The sequence below is a fragment of the Podospora pseudoanserina genome, chromosome 4 (genome assembly GCF_035222485.1).
Source record: "Podospora pseudoanserina strain CBS 124.78 chromosome 4, whole genome shotgun sequence".
NCBI lineage: Eukaryota > Fungi > Ascomycota > Sordariomycetes > Sordariales > Podosporaceae > Podospora > Podospora pseudoanserina.
Window position 1 is genome coordinate 2,849,438 of NC_085923.1, and position 17,792 is coordinate 2,867,229.

Consider the following 17,792-nt stretch of genomic DNA (forward strand, 5'->3'; position numbering starts at 1 on the left):
AGTCGCTCACCAAACCTTCCAACCTTGTAACATCCATCCATCCCACTCACCACACCCCCCCTCCACCTTTTATCCTCCAAAACCACTTTTCACATCAAACTCCAACTCATCTCACAATTATCAAAACAAAACGAGAATAAAACCACAGGAAATAATAAAAAAAAAGCTACTAAAAAGATTTCCCAGCCCCTTGCTATGCTAAAAGCCGTTGCCACCCCCGTCCTTTTCACTCCGATAAGAGAAGAAAAGAGAAGAAAAGAAAGCCACGAAAAAAAAAAAAATACGAAGACTATGTAAAGAATGATAAACATGTCCCGCTTAAGAAATATACATGATGTTATGAATGAGAATGAAGCCCTTGACCCCCCAGAAAAAAGAAAAAAAAACTCCCATAAACGCCTCCTTGTCTCGCCTTGTGCAATGAATATGTGTTGTCGCTTCCCATAATCCCTTGTTTCCCCGCCGCCATTTGCCTCATCTCTCGGGATGAAGCAGCCCTCCCGTTTCATATACTCGCTGGTATGCTTTTGAAAAAACACACGTGCCCCGTTGTCGTCATCTTTCCCGAAAACAAAGAGAAACCCAAAAAGGAGCCGAACCCCGATTACCCTTCTCTTATACTCCCCTTCCCCGCTGGCCTACCGTCGCTGTTGAAAAGCGAGAAAGAGAAGAAGAAAAAAGACACTTTTCCAGTTCCCCCCTCCCAAGAATCTTTCCCTTCGTGATCGATGAAACCTGTGAAAAACCGTTGAATCGGCAATGTGTGCTGTTTAGGTGGATATACATTGGTGTGTTTGCGTGTGTGTGCATGAATGTTTATGGTGGTGGTGGTTGGTATCGTTGTGGTATCGAATAAAAAACAGTGCCGCGTCGTCGTGCTGTCTCATGTAGGACTGTCGCTTAGTTCTAGAGACAAGAAAGAAATCCCCGCTTATTTATAGAGGCGGTCGAGCATCATGTCCTTTCCCTGCTACTTATTCTCAGTTAGCTCCGGTGTTGCTGAAAGCACATGCTGGTTCAGATTCCAAGTTGGCCGCTGGGTTCGACTACATTTTCCTGAAGGTTGACAACGAGCTGGTGCAGACAACGCTTTGTTGCGGCGTCATCCCGAAGGACGGCGGCAAAAGTGTTGTCTCGCAGAGGCTCTGGGAGGCACTGACGCAACGCCTCACGGGCTCTCGCATTATCGCTCAACCTGTTGCGCACCTAGTCAGCGTGACGCTGGTAGACAGCGACCAAGGAGTACTCACCTAAGGAAGCATCGCACAACATGCTTCAGGAGCCTAGCCGTTTGCTGTTCGACAAGCTGGCCCACCATGTTGCTCAACACTGTCCCGACCGCATAGAATCGCTCGTATGTGGCGCAAATATAGTTGAGGCCGTTGTCGTCGAGCAGAATCTTCTGGACAATGAAAATCGCCACCGTCTTGCTGAGCTCGGACCCCGTCTCCATGATGCGAAGACAGAGAGGAATGATCTCGGTGGTCAACAGGAAGTTGATCACCTCAGTCGAGTCATTCTTAACCAGCGCACCGATCACTCCCAACGACGTGAGCCGCAAGTATTCGAACGGCCTAGACTTGGAGGTTGTGTTGAGGAACGGATACAGGAAAAGAGGAATATGAGCTGGAGGGTATGTCAGCAAGCATATCAAAAAACAATAAACTATAGCCGGCGCGCCTTACCGCTTAGGAACAATGTGCGTGTCTCGTTGTGCGACGCAACACACTGGAGGAGAGCCAGCGCGTTGCACACTCTGTTGGAAGCCGCCGCAGTGAGTTGCGATGGGTTCAACAAGCTGTACACGCTGATGATCTCCTGAAGGAGCGAGGTCATGACGCCTAATGTCACTTGTTAGCCTAAAGTATGCCAGAGAAAAGAGAGGCGAAGATATCCTACCAAACGAGTGCCACAAGATAAGTGCCAACTCGGGTACCTGTTCCCGCTTCTTGCTGAGCTCCAACAAGGCCGCCTCGCGCGTGTTCTCATCAAGCAGATCGGCGATGTACTGCAGTGTCCGTCTATTGTCCTCCGAGACGGACGCATCCAACGAGCTCTCCTGCGCGTGGCTCTGCGCCAGGGCATTGACGCCATTGTGAGCGCCAGCCAGGCGGTTGTGATATTGCTGCTGGGCCACATTCACAGCACCCTGAGCAGCGGCCTGGACGTGGTGCTGGTGCGATGTCTGCTGGTGCATCCAGGCCGAGTCTGCCTGGGGATACTGGTGGTGGCCATATACGTGCGGGTTGGGCATCATCTTGTCGGCGGTGGAAGCGCGTGATTGTGCTGGCGTAGCGAGAGAGGCAGATGAAGACGGGGGTAGGTAGCAGGTAGCGGTTGCGCGATGTGAAATTGTGGAGATAGCAGACAAAGATGGGTATGGTGGTTTCTTTTCTGTTATCTAGTATGGCCAGTTTGCTGAGAAGAAGGTGGGACAGTATCGAGAGTGGGCGCGGACGTCATGAGCTGGGTGCTTGTCGGTCGGTGGTTTGTGTGGTTGAGTGGAAGTGTGGTTGGAGGGGTGGTTAAAGATGGGAGTTTCTTGTCGGGCAGGGTTGCTGCTGGGTGGAGGATGCATCGAAGCGTCCAGAGTTCAGAGCCGCACTTTGACGGCGGTTTTCGGCTGTTGAGCACGGGCCACTGTGGGGGATTCTCTCTTGCTCCTTGGCTTGGGCCTATTGGGTTGGGCTGCTCCTTTATCTTGGCAGCCAAGATGGGACTGGCCGTTTGTAAAGCTCATCCGTCTGCTCTTTGTGTATCGTCCGGAGAATTCCTTCCTGTGTCCGTCTGCAGCAGCTGGTCATCTTCCTCACTTGCATTGCATCATGTGGCCAGGGTTTCTGTCGTCCTATCTACTTGCTCCCTATTCACTTGCTCTCTAATCACTTGCATCCGATCTAGTGTCATTGTAAAAAGCATCTAGTTTAAAATATCACTCCAGAATAGATAGCTAATAGGAAGAAGAGAAATACTGAGAGCTGAACCAGGCCTCAATATAGTAACCTTTTAAAACGCCCAAATCAAATCCCGCCAAACCCGGTGCTCTGGACCGCAGAGACTATCAGACCTCTAGTCTACCCAAGGGATATCTATCTATAGCAACCAGCCCTAGTATAACTCCCAATACCAAAACAAAACAATCAACCATAACACCATCCCAATGCAATGCATCCTCCCAGTCCAATCCCCTTTTCCTTTCCCAAAACTACAAAAATACAAAGAAAACAACCGCAACCCCCCCAAGAAGCAACGCCGAAACAGCCCCAGGATGAGCCTCCTTCATCGCTCCACTCCCAACAACCACAATCGCCGGCCCAGAGCTACTAGAAGAAGCTAAATCGGTGCTCTCGGCCCCCAAAGCGGTGGCGGCAGCCGTTTCAACGCTGGGCGAGTCGTTCATCCCTGCCTGAGCCGCAGCACCAGCAGGTATCGTTCCGTTCCCAGCCGACGTCGTGGCATCGATCGGGTATATTACCGTCAGTTTGAATACTGATGTTGGTGCGCTGCCAGCCGTGTCAGCATTCGTCGGGGAAGGAGTGTTATCAGTCATGGAGGAGGTTATCGGACCTGTTCCGCCGTTGCTACCTTTACCGTCTTTTCCCTCACCCCCACCAGATGCCGTTGACGTGGGCGCAGGACGCCTGTTGTTGTCGTCGTCGCCGTTGGATCCGGCGTCTGTTGTGGTCTGCGAGCCGCCTTCGCTGCAGGTGCTGCATGGGCTGTTGGGGTCTTTGCCCTCGCCGTTGTTGTTCTCTCCGTTTTGGCCGTCGCGATTGCCTCCGTTGCCCATATTATCCTTATTGTCCTTGTTGTCCTTGTTGTCCTTGTTGTCCTTGTTGTCCTTGTTGTCCTTGTTGTCCTTGTTGTCCTTGTTGTCCTTGTTGTCCTTGTTGTCCTTGTTGTCCTTGTTGTCTTTGGAGTCAGTGCCGCCAGTGGATGTGCTGTTTCCGCGGCCACCGCCCATGTTGTTGCAGTCGCCTCCCGGGCGCTGGCACGGGCTATCAGAGCCGGACCCAGAGCTGCCTCTATCGTCGCCGTTGCCGTTATCCTTGTCCTTGTTATTCTTGTCCTTGTTATCCTTATTGCCCTTGTCCATACCGTCCATGCCATCCTTATTGTCCTTGTTCTCACGGTCGTTCTGGTCATCATCACCAGAGCCCCCTCGAGAGCCACCAGATCCATAGTCACGGTTGTTGCCATCTCGGTCCTTATCATCCTTATTCTCACGACCATCATCGGTGCTGCCACGATCTGAACCAGAACCAGAGTCGCCCCTGTCCTTTCCGTCCTTGTTGTCACCACCGTGGATGCTCTCGCAGATATCGCATGGCTCCTTGTTGTCAGATCCCGAGTCACCACCATTGCGCCCACCGTCTCTGTTATCGTCAGAGCCGGCGTTGCCGGAGCCGGAGCCGTTAGAACCGCCCTTGTTGTCGTTGTTGTCCTTGTTGTCCTTGTTATCCTTGTTGTCATTATCCCCACCGCCATTCACGCTGTCGCAAATATCGCAGGGCTCATCATCACCGTTTCCATCCCCATTGCCGTTACCGTTATCGTTTCCGTTGTCGTTTCCTCTACCGTTTCCATTGTCATTTCCGTTACCATTGCCGTTGTTGTCTTTATTATCACCACCGTTGATCTGGTCACAAACATCACAGCCAGGGTCCGATCCTGACCCTGAGCCCGACCCGTTGCCAGATCCTGATCCAGAACCACTACCAGATCCAGACCCAGATCCCGACTCCGACCCAGAATCAGCTCCAGCACCAGCAGTAGCACTCGCCCCCGCCTCCGCCCCAGCAGTAACAGTAACCGTCACCGTAACCGGCTCAGGAGTAGCCTCACATCCTGCTCCTGCTCCCGTAGTATCAGCGACCATAATCGTCGACACAAACGTAATCGTAGACGTAACCGCCACGTTCGCCTCGTCAGTAACAGTGATGGTAACCTCCTGCGTGAGCGTCGTAAGAGCCCTTGATGCCCCCGCCGTAGCGTTAGCACCTGCCCCAGCACCAGCACCAGCACCAGCATCTCCAGTGCCAACAACCCCCGGGTTGGGGAGGACACCAGGGGCAACGGTAGTGGTGATGACGGTAGGTTGCCCGGCGGCGTCGGTTGTGCTGATGGTGGCGATTGTTGCTGCTGCTCCTGCACCAGCGCCAGCATCGGCGGTAGCGGTGGCGTTTGCTGCTGCTCCGGCACCGGCATTTGCATCGGCCCCGGCCCCGGCCCCGGCTTCCGCTCCGGCACCAGCACCTGCAGTAGCGGTAGCGGCAGCATCTGCTCCAGCAGTGGCAGTAGCACCAGCACCAGCACCAGCATTCGCATCAGCGCCCGCACCCGCACCCGCAGAAGCCCCAGCACTAGCATTTGCACTGGCTGCCGCTCCGACATTAGCACCAGCACTGGTGTTAGCATCAGCTCCTGCGTTGGCACCGGCTCCGGCGCTGACAGTTGCTGCTGCGTCCGTCCCAGCTCCGGCATTGGCATCAGCCCCGGCTCCTGCTCCGGCAGTAGCATTGGCGGCAACATCGGCGTCACCCCCAGCGAGAGTAGAAGTGACAGTTGCGACGGCTCCAGCAGCATCAGTTGCTGTGATGACTGTGACAGCTCCTGCTCCGGCTCCAGCAGCACCACCAGCCAAGGTGGAAGTGAGGGTTGCTACCGAGCCGGCGGCATCAGTGGTGGTGATGACTGTCACCGCGGCATCTGTCCCAGCTCCTGCGCTGGCACCGGCACTGGCACCAGCGTTGGCATCAGCACCTGCACCTGCACCAGCTGTAGCATTGGCAGAGGCATCAGCTCCAGCAGTGGCACCCGCTCCGGCAGCAGCGATGGTAGATGTGAGAGTAGCCACCTGACCGTCGGCACCGGTGGTGATGATTGTGGTGACTTGTTCTCCTCCGGCAGCAGCGCCAGCCCCGGCATTCGCATCGGCACCAGCACCAGCAGTAGCATTGCCAGCTGCTCCAGCCTCGGCCCCAGCCCCAGCAGTTGCGTTACCAGCAGCACCGGCCCCGGCTCCAGCAGTGGCAGAAGCATCAGCCCCAGCTGTAGCTGTAGCCGTAGCCCCAGCAGTGGCAGAAGCATCAGCACCAGCACTGGCACCAGCACCAGCCTCACCCCCTGCTCCCGCTCCAGCATTCCCATTAATCGTCTCATTAACCATCACCAACCCACTCCCCACAACCCCACTCGTAACACCACACCCCTCCAAAAAGCCCTGCAAGTCAAATCCCCCCCTCCCCTCCCCCGTCTCACTCCCCGCAATCTCCGCCAAACCAATCTGAACCCCCTCCTCAATAACCAACGGCTGAGGCTGGGTATACAGCATAGTAATCATCATCACCTGCCCCGTCCCATTCCCCCCATTGACCATCATAAACGGCACCAGTGGGTTCGTCTCCGACGTCAACACCGGGTTCTCAAAATCCCGCAGTCTCAGCCCCGACTGGAGGTACGTCAAGGACAACTGTGCTGCTGCAACGAGCGAAGTGGGATCGAAGGCTGCAAAGGAGGAGATATTAAGAGACATGGAGAGACCAACGGCGAGGTAAGTTCTGTTGAGGGCTCCCTGAGGAAAAAGGAGGATTGGTTCTTGAGTGAGATCTACAGGGGGGGTTAGTTATCAGAGGAAGAAACAAAAGGAGTGGAGGAAGGGGGTTATACCGTCAAAGGTGCATTGCCCTCCGGGCGGGAGGATAGTATTCCCGATTTTCATGAGGACATTCTTTGGTTGGGGCGGCTGCTGGGCATCGCCAGCGCCATTTTCACCACCTTGTCCGTTGCCGGCTTGTCCTTGACCGTTGCCGTTGCCATTTCCATTGCTGGATCCGCCACGGAATCTCCCTCTCCATCTACTCCTCCAGCTTTGACCTCTTCCACTGCCGTTGTACCCTCCTCCATATCCACCCCCATAACCACCGCCACCACCATTAAACCCAGGACCGGCAGCGGTAGGGTCAAAGTTCTCCCCGTTTGGACCAGGGCCGTCAACAGCTGTGTTGAATTCGCCATCTGAACCAGGGCCGTCGACATTATTGTTATTGTTGCCATTGTTGCCACTTCCAAACCCAAATCCAAAGCTCCCACCAAAGAACCCACCTCCCGGGGCACGAGAGAAAAGCCCTGCTTGGGCTGTAGAGCCCAAGAGGGAGACGGCAAAAACGGGCAGCAGTTTCATTTTGGGCCGCTATCCCTCTGTTACCAAAGCAGAGATAAGACGATGTCGTGTAATGTCAAGTCGATAAAGAGACAAAAGAGAAAAGTATATCAAAAAAAAAGATGAAGGTGTGTTACCAAGCATAGGGAGAAGAGAAACGTAACTAAATTCCTTCTTGTGATACTTGGTCAATTGAGAATTCAAAAATGCGAAGAGAGAAGAAAACTCTGAATGATGGGATGAAAGGAGAAAGAAAGTCCTGGGGATAGGCCGCCTTGAATATCACCTCACTTAACCTGGATACCAAGCCAAGGTCGACCTGTCGTGACGGACCACTACGCGGACGAAATGGAACAAGCACAAGGTCTTGATACAATCAACCTGGTCAACGGTTGAGAGCCCATTCCTAGCATAGAACTTACATAACGTTCCTTGCATAATGTGAAGATAAAGTGGCGGTCGGCTTGAAGTTGACCCTCGTCTGAGCAACTCTATCTTGCTTTCAGTAGAGACGGGACAGGTTAGATGAGAAGGGCAAAGGACCACAAGTTTGGTACTGGGGACCAGATGGGGACCCCGGCCCGGCCGTCCTGTGATGGGGACTAACAGCACTTGCTGGCATTTGTGCTGTGTAGATGATGGATAACAGGGAGAACGAGTTTCCGTTGGAGACTTCTCCAAAGTATGGCTGTGGGATGTGCTGCTAGCCGGTTTCAGTAGCTCAGTGTATGGCAGGCCAACCACTAATGTGCGCTGTGTCCGGGCTTCCAAGGCCGGTCGGGCCTGATCTGTTTGGACTTGGATTACCGGCCGGCCCGGGCTCCGGACTGGGCTAGGTCTAGGACCAGATGAACATTCACGATGAGAGATCTGCACTAGTTGGCTTCACTTGAGATGTGAGTCGTGTTGGTTGGATATAATGACTAAGAGAGGTCTGGACAAACAGACCCCAAACGAGACAAGCATGGCAGTGTCCAAGTGCAAGTCTAAAGTGCCGGTTGGAGACGGGAGTTGGGGGCTGTGGCAAGCTAAGATCTGAGATCTCCCCTTCCCGCCTGTCATCATAAATTTGCGGAAGACGTTCTTGGAAGCGGTTTGGCCTGGCTGGCCTCGCGGGAGAGCGGCACAGATCATCTGCGGCGGTTGGAGGACTGCGCCGTGCGGCACCGAGGTGTCGGCTTACCTTGGCATGCCACCTTTAGCCTCTCTGGGAGAAGAAAAGACTGGGAAGGAGTACGGCTTTCCCATGTTCCAAAGTCCATGGCCGGAGGAGGTCGTTTCGGATATGTTTGGAAACGCCAAGCTCTGGATTTCTCTGGTTGCTGGTCAAGGCCTCGGTTTTGTTTTCTGGGCTTCTCGGTTTGTTCCAGCTCAAGATAGAAACATGGCGTTCCAATAACGGCCAAGTGTTTTGGGAGGGTGGTTTCCTTGTAGTGCAAAAGTCTTGGAATAAACAAATAACAATGTTGATGCTCGTCGATTGAGAGCTATTCCTATTAAAACCAGGACTTACAACTTGATCAAGTTATAATTATAGGTATATTATTGGTTATAATATTAGCTAGCTGAAAAAGCCGAAATTTAGTGAAACGGTAGTATTAGGAGTGTTGGTATATTTTATAAAAGCTAAGACTTCTTATTCTTAAAATTTACCTTGGGTAATCCCGTTAGTTTTATATAAACCTAGCGATTTAAAGTTATATAATATTACCTTATCTTTAGGCTTTAAATTTAGTATATCCATTTAAATAAACCTTTTCGGGTAAATTTCATAAGATTATTTTTAACAAAAGTTTCATCTATTTTATAACTTATTTTATAGCTTTTATATTTTTAATTTTTGTTTTAGTTTTTATAATAAACTAACTTTTTTTCATACTAACTAAATTAATAATATTCCTTAACATTATTTAGTTTATAAATTTTAATATAATTGCTAGTTATAAATATTCATATATTAAGAGTCTATTCTTAAGTCATTAAATTCTATGATTATTAATAATATTTTGAGTTCTCAAACTTTCTATTTTTGAAGAGGTGTTTCTTTTAGCTTATAAAAGTATTAATAGTTTTATTTTAATTGTTAATATAACAATATGTCACAGTGCCAACTAAAGACTAAAGTAAATGTCTTGTTATTGCGCAAGCGGAAGGAAAAAGGAAGCAAAGCTCTTTACAAAGCAGTGTCTGAATACCGCCGAAGCGGCGCTGCTCTTCTCAAGCTTCACACTCTATTTTCCCATGAGCTTCGCTTTGGTGCTGTGACACAATAATATTTAATGTATAAATTTCTTTTTTCAGTTTATCGTTTAAATATTTATTAGTTTTTCAAATTTAAATTTTTCAAATTTAATTTTATAATACTTACGCTAGAACTTCATAGTCAAATATATTTTCTATAAATTATTAATCCTCCTTATTTTAACTAGCAACCTTAATAAATATACTATGTTTTAAATTGAAGATAGTTATAATAATAATAAAGTTATTATTAATAAAGTTAATTGACCTTAATTTAATAATAATAAAATTAGAGCTTATTTATAAAACATTATTATTGGAAATTATAACTATTAAAACTACAGTTTATAAATTATTTAAATTATATTTGTAAATATAATATTGATTATAATACTAATTAACTAAAGAAATCGAAAACTAATAAAAGAGTAATACCAAAGTATTTAAATACCCTATAAACCCCAAAACCTTCTTTTCTTATATAGCTCACCTCACGTAATTCCGTTAGTCCTCCACAGACCTGGCGGCCTAGCGCCATGCAATACTACCTTATTTCTCAGGCCTTAAATTCAACAGTCCCCTCTCTCGCCAACCAATTCTATAGGCACGTGCTGAAGTGGAGGCCATTGTTTTTGGAAGACGCTGAGATGGGCGAGAATCATTCACACCATACGACGTTCCGCAGCATGCTGATTTCTGACTGATTTCTGATATCGGGTCTTGTTGGTAGTGGGTGGTGATGATGCAGGTCGATGCAGGGCAGAAGCTGTACACCTGTTGGTTGAGATGAACGATGGGCGATAATGGCAGGCTGCAGAGCACGAACTAACCGCTCAAGAGATGCTCTTCTGGGAGAGATGCATGAGGGTTAGGGTTCACAGCATATGCTCAGGTGGAATCAGAGCTCCGTGGTCGGGTGTTTGCCGTGTTTGACAGGCCTCTAGATGACAATAAATATCTCAGAGGCTCTCTGCTGTGTTTCCCCATCAAAAGTTCCGTGTCACTTGTGGGGGAAGCGCAATTGGCGACAAAAGAGGAGGCGGCGATGATGGCAAAACGGTTCGCCCAGGAGCAGAGAGGCTGGAGCCGGTCCGGACCTCCTTGGCATTAATTGGCACCACCGTTAGCGCGGATCTTGGCTCCCGCTTGCGCAGAACCCGGGGAGGGGTGTCGGATGGAACGCCAAACGGAGCAGCCATTCAGAGATCGAGACTCTTGATATCTGACCCGACAGCGACTTGCTTGTGATGCCTGACGATGTCCCGGCGCTGCCCCCCGGTTGCTCTGCTGACCCCTTGTTGGAGGGATGGGAAGAGGAGAGGAGGGTTACCAGAGAAAAGCATCAGCTGAACAAAGGCGAAAGCGGCCAGGGCGGCGGGAACAGAGCGAACTGAGCGAGACACAGCGCCCGCTCCCTCGTTGCCCGTCAATTGCCCGCCAAGTACTGATGGATCACTCAGGCAGCTGTGGGTGCCTCATCAATCCTGTTTCATCAACCACACAAGAAAGGCTAATGAGAAGCTTGTTTCTCGACTCAGCCCGGTGCGCCGTCACGTGGAAATGGCGATACCAAGCAGAGCTACCTGCCCAAGATAGCTACCCATGGACATGCAGCAAACAGCCCGGTCCGGGGGCATATTCTGTCAGAAGTGATATATAGTCATCTCCATCTCCCCGACTCCTCCAGGTCAGGTCCCCGTGCCCCAGGTCATTTTGTTTCGACCACATCTGGAGACGAGACCGGCCCTCTTTCCCTCGACCTTTTTCTTCTCTTTTCGGTGACTTTGTTCTTGTTGTGCTCGCTCGTCGTCTGACACGTCCATCAACACAAAACGGACGTACCACACACACGATGGCAGGCGGTGAGCTTACGGGCAACAGCACCGGAGCCCCTCCGCAAGCTGGTGTCCTCGAGGGCGTCAACCCGATTGTGTATACGCCTTCCAACCCCATCACTCTTTTCATCGTACAGGTATGTCGTTGACACCTCCGCCGTCCGACCTCACCAACTCCCAGGTCCAGAGCCGCGGGCCGTGTTTCGTTTCACGGCCCACGCGGTGACCGGGCCGTCGTGTTTCTCGGCCTGACTAACAATAGACGCGTGCAACAACACACAGGCCATCATTGTCATCATCTTCTGTCAACTACTAGCTTGTAAGTTACCTAGTCATCTCACGAAGCTAGTTTATGCTGACTAACCAACCGTTCAGATCCGCTACGATGGCTTCACCAACCTCGTGTTATCGCCGAGGTTCTCGGCGGCATTCTGTTGGGCCCCACGGTGATGATGAGGATACCCGGGTTTGAGGCCGGCATGTTTCCTAGAGTGAAGATGATGTGTTTGGTGTTACTGACTATATTCAACAGCAATCTTCCCGCCTGCGTCTATGCCAGTCTTCAACAATGTCGCCAACCTCGGTCTCATCATTTTCTTGTTTCTCGTTGCGTTGGAAGTAGACATCCGTCTCTTCACGCAAAATTGGAAGGCCGCCCTAAGTGTAGGCATGGCCGGCATGATCTTGCCCTTTGGCCTTGGCTTTGCCATTGCCTGGGGTCTGTACAAGGAGTTTCACGTCGACGAAGCTATTGGCTTTGGCGTCTTCGGATTGTTCATCGGTACAGCCCTTGCGATCACTGCCTTCCCCGTCCTCTGCCGCATTCTCTCCGAGCTGAACCTCCTCCGCTCGGGTGTCGGTGTCACCGTTCTGGCTGCCGGCATTGGAAATGACGTGACAGGCTGGGTGCTTCTCGCGCTCTGCGTCGCCTTGACCAACAACAGCAGTGGCTTGGCCGCGCTCTGGGCCTTGCTCTGCTGCATTGGCTGGACTCTGTTCCTCATCTTCGCCATCCGACCACCCTTCATTTGGATCCTCAAGCGGACCGGAAGCTTGCATAATGGCCCTACCCAGGGAATGGTTGCGCTGACCTTGCTCATGGTTCTGGCCTCCTCTTGGTTTACTGGTGGGTTGGTATCATATCCCGAGGATCCCATACATACGCTAACTGGACCAGGAATCATTGGTGTTCATCCCATTTTTGGAGCCTTCCTGGTGGGACTGATCTGTCCCCACGATGGCGGTTTCGCTATCAAGCTTACTGAGAAGATTGAGGATCTAATCTCGGTCCTCTTTCTGCCTTTGTACTTTGCCCTGTCTGGGCTGAAGACCAACCTAGGTCTTCTCAACGATGGTATCACATGGGGTTACTGCATCGGGGTCATTGCCTGCGCCTTTGCTGGTAAGATCATTGGTGGCACCCTCGCAGCTCGCGCCAACAAGCTGCTCTGGCGTGAGAGTTTCACTATTGGCGCCCTGATGTCTTGCAAGGGTCTGGTCGAGTTGATCGTGCTTGTGAGTGTCGCGTGACGATCTGGAACTTTTGGTAACGGGGATACTGACAATATTGCAGAACATTGGTTACCAGGCAGGTATCCTGTCCGAAACCACCTTCAGCATGTTCGTTGTTATGGCTTTGGTCACAACCGTAGCCACGACCCCCATGACAAAGCTGCTGTATCCCAAGTGGTACCAAACCAAGGTTGAGCGATGGAGAAAGGGTGAGATCGACTGGGACGGCAACGAGTTGAACCCCTCTGAGAGCCTGCAGGGCGGTCTCAAGAAGGGCGTCGACTCTCAGATCCGCCGTCTCATGGTTCATCTCCGTCTCGACAGTCTCCCCAGCCTCTTCACCTTCATCACCATCCTCAGCCCTGAAAGCGTCACCAAGAAGCAGGTCGAGCCCGAAACCCCTGATGCCGAGTCCGCCGAGGTCATCATCAAGAAACGCCCCCTGGAAGTCCACGGTATGCGCATTCTCGAGCTCACCGACCGTACCTCATCCGTCATGCACCTCACCGAAGGCGAAGACTTTTACTCTCTCCGCGACCCCGTGGTCAACGCCTTCCGCACCTTCTCCCAGCTCCACGACGTCGCCGTCTCGGGCCGCGTCGCCGTCGTCCCCGCCGACTCCTACGCCGAAACTCTCATGACCCAAGCCCACGAAGTCTCCTCCGACTTCGCCCTGATCCCCTGGGGCGAAAGCGGCTCCATGTCCGAAGACCAGTCCTTTCCCGTCACAGCCGACACCAACGAGCGCTTCAAATCCTTCACCCATCTCGATTTCATCAGCCAGACCCTCGAGAAAGCCTCCGCCATCTGCAACGCAGGCATCTTCATCGACAACGGCTTCGGCGGCATCACCAAGCCCGTCGACCGCCCCGAGCTCCAACGCACCAAATCCGCCATCTCTATCCGCAACCAAGCCGACGTCGCCGTCCTCCCCGTCGCCAACAAGTCCCACCACGTCTTCTTCCCCTTCTTCGGCGGCGCCGACGACCGCGTCGCGCTGCGCATCGTTCTTCAACTAGCCAAGAACCCCCACGTCTCGGCCACCATCGTCCGGATCAACAGCAGCGAAAAAGAAAAACTGTCCTCCACTGCCAAATCCGCTGCTGCGTCGACCACCACGACGGAAGACAACAGCGAGACCAACAAGACTGCCGTCTCTTCTTCTCCCGTCTCTGGAACTGACGTTGAGGATGGTGCGCTTTACGCCACGCTCAAGAGTTCTCTCCCGGAAGACCTCGCTACTAGAGTGAATTTCTCTGAGGCGGATGTCCCCACTGGGAAGGAGGAACTTAAGGAGATTATCCTGCTTGCTCAACAAGCGGTGGGCAACACGAGGGACAATGCCGGTGATGTTGTCGTTTTGGGCCGACGCAATGCCAAGAAGGGGTTTGCTGAGGTCAGTGGGAGCAGCAGTAGCGCTGCTGGTGGCGGGGTGCCGGACCTGAAGAATACCGTTGGGGAGGTGGCGGAGAGGTTGATCACCACGGGGATCAGGGCTAGTTTGTTGGTTATTCAGGCTGGGGGGCGGGGGCAGGCTTGATGAGTCTTGATGATGGTGATGATGGATGTTGAGGTTAATGATTGTGTGATGGATGTTTGGGAATGATTATATGTGTAAGGATGGATGGGATGAATGGTTATAGGTCACGGGGTCATGCTCTCGGACACTACAACTGATGGTAATATGGGAATAGGAGCGTGATACCCCCTCTTTCGTTTTTGGGATTATGTTAGGTATATAGGTCATGGTTTATGGGTAGCGATCTAGTTTGCATACATAACGAGTGGTTGTTTTGTATCCTCTGATTTGTTATAGCTGTTCCCGGAGCAGGTAATCGGGATGCTCCTCTCCCAAGCTTCCATGCAATCCTGTTTGCAGTGACTGATGAAGACCTAGTCAAATCGCCGACCATACCACTTTTAAGATTCCGCCAACGACTTCACACACGCCTGCTGAAACACACGAAAAGGAAAACACTTTCTCTTCTTTTTTTTATCTACCGCAAAGCACCTAACCTCTCCAAATGCCCGCAATGCGCCCCAGACCTTAAAATACCACAGAATTTGCATTTACATGATTTCAAAGACAGCAGAAAGCAGCCTCCTCGTGGTGATGTGTGTTCTATGCCAAGAAGCCAGAGGGACTATCCAACCTTGCAGTGAAGCAAAAGTAAGAGAGAAAGGCGAGACAAAAGCCATATCGGAAACACAAGCGTAGCAATATACCACACCCTGGGGGAGCCGTCTCTCCAACTTTGTACAACACTCTTGTCTCCCCGCAAACTTATTGCGTCCCATTCACCCCCTCCTTCACCAACTTCCCCTCCGTCTTCTCAAGATACTCAACCATATCCGCAATCGTCGCCACCCTCAACCCCCACCTCCTCGCAAAATCCACGCACGCCTGCCCCCTCATCATCCCCGGCTCCTCCCTCACCGCCCGTCCCTCAACCTCAATCCCATCCTCCACCAACTCGCTAATCACTCCCGCAGGCTTCTTCCCTGCCAACCTACACAAGTCGATAGCAGCCTCGGTATGCCCCCGTCGATCCCTCACACCCCCCTCCCTCGCCCTAAGCGGAAAAACATGTCCCGGCCTCCTGAACGTCTCGGGGGTGGAGGCAGGATCAGCAAGCTGCCTGCACACCAGCGCGCGGTCGTGGGCCGAGATGCCCGTCGTGACGGACGGGTCGGCCGAGTCGACCGAGATGGTGTAGGCGGTCGTGCGGAGGTCCTGGTTGTGGGTGACCATCTGGGGGAGGTCGAGGGACGAGCAGCGGTCGGGGAGGATGGGGGCGCAGATGAGCCCGCTGGAGTGCCGGATCATGAAGGCCATTTGTTGGGTCGTGATTGACTCGGCGGCGATGATGAGGTCGGCTTCGTTTTCGCGGGAGGGGTCGTCGAGGATGACGACGAATTCGCCGTTGCCTGGGGGGCGGGGGGCGGGGAGTTAGCATAGGGGGTTTGGGTAGGGGAGGGAAAGGGGGAGCATACGGAAGGCCTCGATTGTGTCGGGGATGGAGTCGAACTGTGAGGAGTCGATGTTGTCGACTGCGGTGGTGGTGGAGGGCATTGTTGGGGCTTTGTTATGTGCGCTTCCAACTGGAAGTCGCTACGGCACAAGAGTTGAAAGGGTATAAACGTTCAGATTATTTTGTTTGGTTTGCGGCGACAACGGTCAAGCAGGATGCGCGCGCGCAATGATGGTGGTGCTGGGACCGAGTTAGCTGTCTGGCTGGCGCTCGGTAGGTCGTTCGGTTGCAGTGGGGGTTCAGTCGGCTCAATTGCGACTTGTGAGGGGTCCCCGAAAAATTATAAAGTTGGAGAGCGACTTCGGGGCGAATGCACCAAGGGTCCTATTGTATAGCGGCGGCGACTTTCATTACTCGGCTTCCTTAGGAGGAGTCTGGATTGGGACGAGACAGTGGTATATATGTATATACAGCTCGGTGATCACCTGCCAATTTATGACGGTGAACCCAGTCGCTCGGTACAAGTCACACGAGGACGTCTTTATTCGGCAGCGGGCGGCAGGGTATCCCGATTGTGGGGTTACTTTCACCACACTGACGATGCCGAAGAGTTGGTCTGTTTGACGTGATCACTATTTGCTATGGCTTTTACAAATCTACAAATTCAAGGGAGGGATAGTGAGAGAGAATGAATATGTCACCAATTACCAACTATCCAGGTCCCTTTACATAACATTGTCCCCTACAAGATGACGGTCGCTGACAAACACCCGCCATGCCATTGACCGCATGCCCACATGGAATTTCTCATCTGGCTCCTCGCTGCGGGCGGCGGCTCGGCTTTCACAGGAACAGATTCCCCGCGGCTGATGGATGGACGGCTGCGGGGCACAAACGCCGAGCCAACGCTAGAATTGTTCTGGAACCCTGCAAGTCCTTGGCAGTAAGACCCATGTCGCTGGGAATCTGCATCTGACGTTGCGCGCGCGCAAGCCAATTCCAGCCCTTCTCTCAAAAACCTCAGCATCCTGCAAGGTGCCCGCCAGCCAACATCATCACCATGCGGCCCTCCCTCCTCCGCCCAGCCACTCCCCGGGCTCTTCTCCGAAGACCGTCACAAATACCCCACCGTCTCCTCCCCCTCCTCGCCCACCCATCACAACAACCAAACCCCCCACCATGTCGCCCCCACAGCACAACCACCACCTCCAGCGTCAACGAAACCGAAATCTCCCACTTCTCCTCCCTAGCCTCCTCCTGGTGGGACCCCCACGGCCCCTCCCGCCCCCTCCACCTCATGAACCCCCACCGCCACGACTTCATCCGCTCCTGCCTCTCCTCCTCCCCAACCTCCCCCCCTTACTCCTCCCTAACCTACCTCGACATCGGCTGCGGAGGAGGCATCTTCGCCGAATCCGCCGCCCGCCTCCCCGCCACCCTCTCCATAACCGGGATCGACGCCTCCCCCGTCATAATCTCCGTCGCCAAATCCCACGCCAGACGAGACCCCTCCCTCGCCCAAAAGCTAAGCTACCTCAACTCCCCAATTGAGTCCCTCGTCCTCCCCCCAGTCGACATCGTCACTTGCTTTGAAGTAATCGAGCACGTCGATTACCCCTCTCAGTTTTTGGGGGAACTGATAAAGTTTGTCAGGCCGGGCGGGTGGGTCGTCATGAGCACCATTGCGAGGACGTGGACGAGCTGGGTGACTACCAATCTTGTGGCGGAGGATATCTTGAAGATGGTGCCAAAGGGGACGCACGACTGGGACAAATACCTTCATGAGTATGAGCTGCGGGAGTGGTTTAGCAAGGAAAACTCACGGGAAGGGAAAAAGGTTTGGGGAGACGCGAGGGTGATGGGGGTGGTGTTTGTGCCGGGGTGTGGGTGGAAGGAGGTCAAGGGGAGTGAGAAGCTTGGGAATTATTTCTTTGGTGTGCAGAGGTTGGTTTAGGCCAGGGGGGGTTACCTCAGAATTGAGAGAGGGAAGTTGTGTATGATTATGATCTGGGCGGGACGGGGGTGGATAAAAAGCAAGAAATGCCGCATCACTATTGTAGGGGGAAATAA

General features: G+C 52.5%; 5 protein-coding genes across 5 annotated transcripts; 2 read left to right on the forward strand and 3 right to left on the reverse strand.

Annotated features, from left to right (window-relative positions):
• Positions 1-737: 737 nt before the first annotated feature.
• On the reverse strand, positions 738-2,685 carry rcd1 (RNA-binding protein, CCR4-NOT complex subunit Rcd1). The gene is made up of 4 exons (XM_062946985.1): positions 1,900-2,685; positions 1,686-1,841; positions 1,251-1,626; positions 738-1,195 (listed from the first exon to the last, which is right to left on the reverse strand). The coding sequence occupies exons 1-4, from the start codon at positions 2,255-2,257 to the stop codon at positions 1,018-1,020; spliced, it is 1,068 nt and encodes a 355-aa protein (XP_062800733.1). The 5' UTR covers positions 2,258-2,685; the 3' UTR covers positions 738-1,017.
• A 520-nt stretch (positions 2,686-3,205) lies between these two features.
• Positions 3,206-7,383, reverse strand: QC764_406930 (uncharacterized protein; the record flags this gene model as incomplete). The annotated part of the gene is made up of 2 exons (XM_062946984.1): positions 6,670-7,383; positions 3,206-6,609 (listed from the first exon to the last, which is right to left on the reverse strand). The coding sequence occupies exons 1-2, from the start codon at positions 7,181-7,183 to the stop codon at positions 3,206-3,208; spliced, it is 3,918 nt and encodes a 1,305-aa protein (XP_062800734.1). The 5' UTR covers positions 7,184-7,383.
• A 3,189-nt stretch (positions 7,384-10,572) lies between these two features.
• QC764_406920 (uncharacterized protein) lies at positions 10,573-14,744 on the forward strand. The gene is made up of 8 exons (XM_062946983.1): positions 10,573-10,869; positions 10,942-11,375; positions 11,521-11,557; positions 11,614-11,715; positions 11,771-12,364; positions 12,416-12,753; positions 12,812-14,581; positions 14,648-14,744. The coding sequence occupies exons 2-7, from the start codon at positions 11,256-11,258 to the stop codon at positions 14,288-14,290; spliced, it is 2,670 nt and encodes an 889-aa protein (XP_062800735.1). The 5' UTR covers positions 10,573-10,869; positions 10,942-11,255; the 3' UTR covers positions 14,291-14,581; positions 14,648-14,744.
• On the reverse strand, positions 14,622-16,446 carry RIB3 (3,4-dihydroxy 2-butanone 4-phosphate synthase). The gene is made up of 2 exons (XM_062946982.1): positions 15,745-16,446; positions 14,622-15,678 (listed from the first exon to the last, which is right to left on the reverse strand). Exons 1-2 carry the CDS (start codon positions 15,821-15,823, stop codon positions 15,035-15,037), a joined length of 723 nt encoding a protein of 240 aa, XP_062800736.1. The 5' UTR covers positions 15,824-16,446; the 3' UTR covers positions 14,622-15,034.
• Positions 16,447-16,782: 336 nt separating this feature from the next.
• On the forward strand, positions 16,783-17,676 carry COQ3 (Hexaprenyldihydroxybenzoate methyltransferase, mitochondrial; the record flags this gene model as incomplete). The annotated part of the gene is made up of 1 exon (XM_062946981.1): positions 16,783-17,676. The coding sequence occupies one exon, from the start codon at positions 16,783-16,785 to the stop codon at positions 17,674-17,676; it is 894 nt and encodes a 297-aa protein (XP_062800737.1).
• Positions 17,677-17,792: the final 116 nt, after the last annotated feature.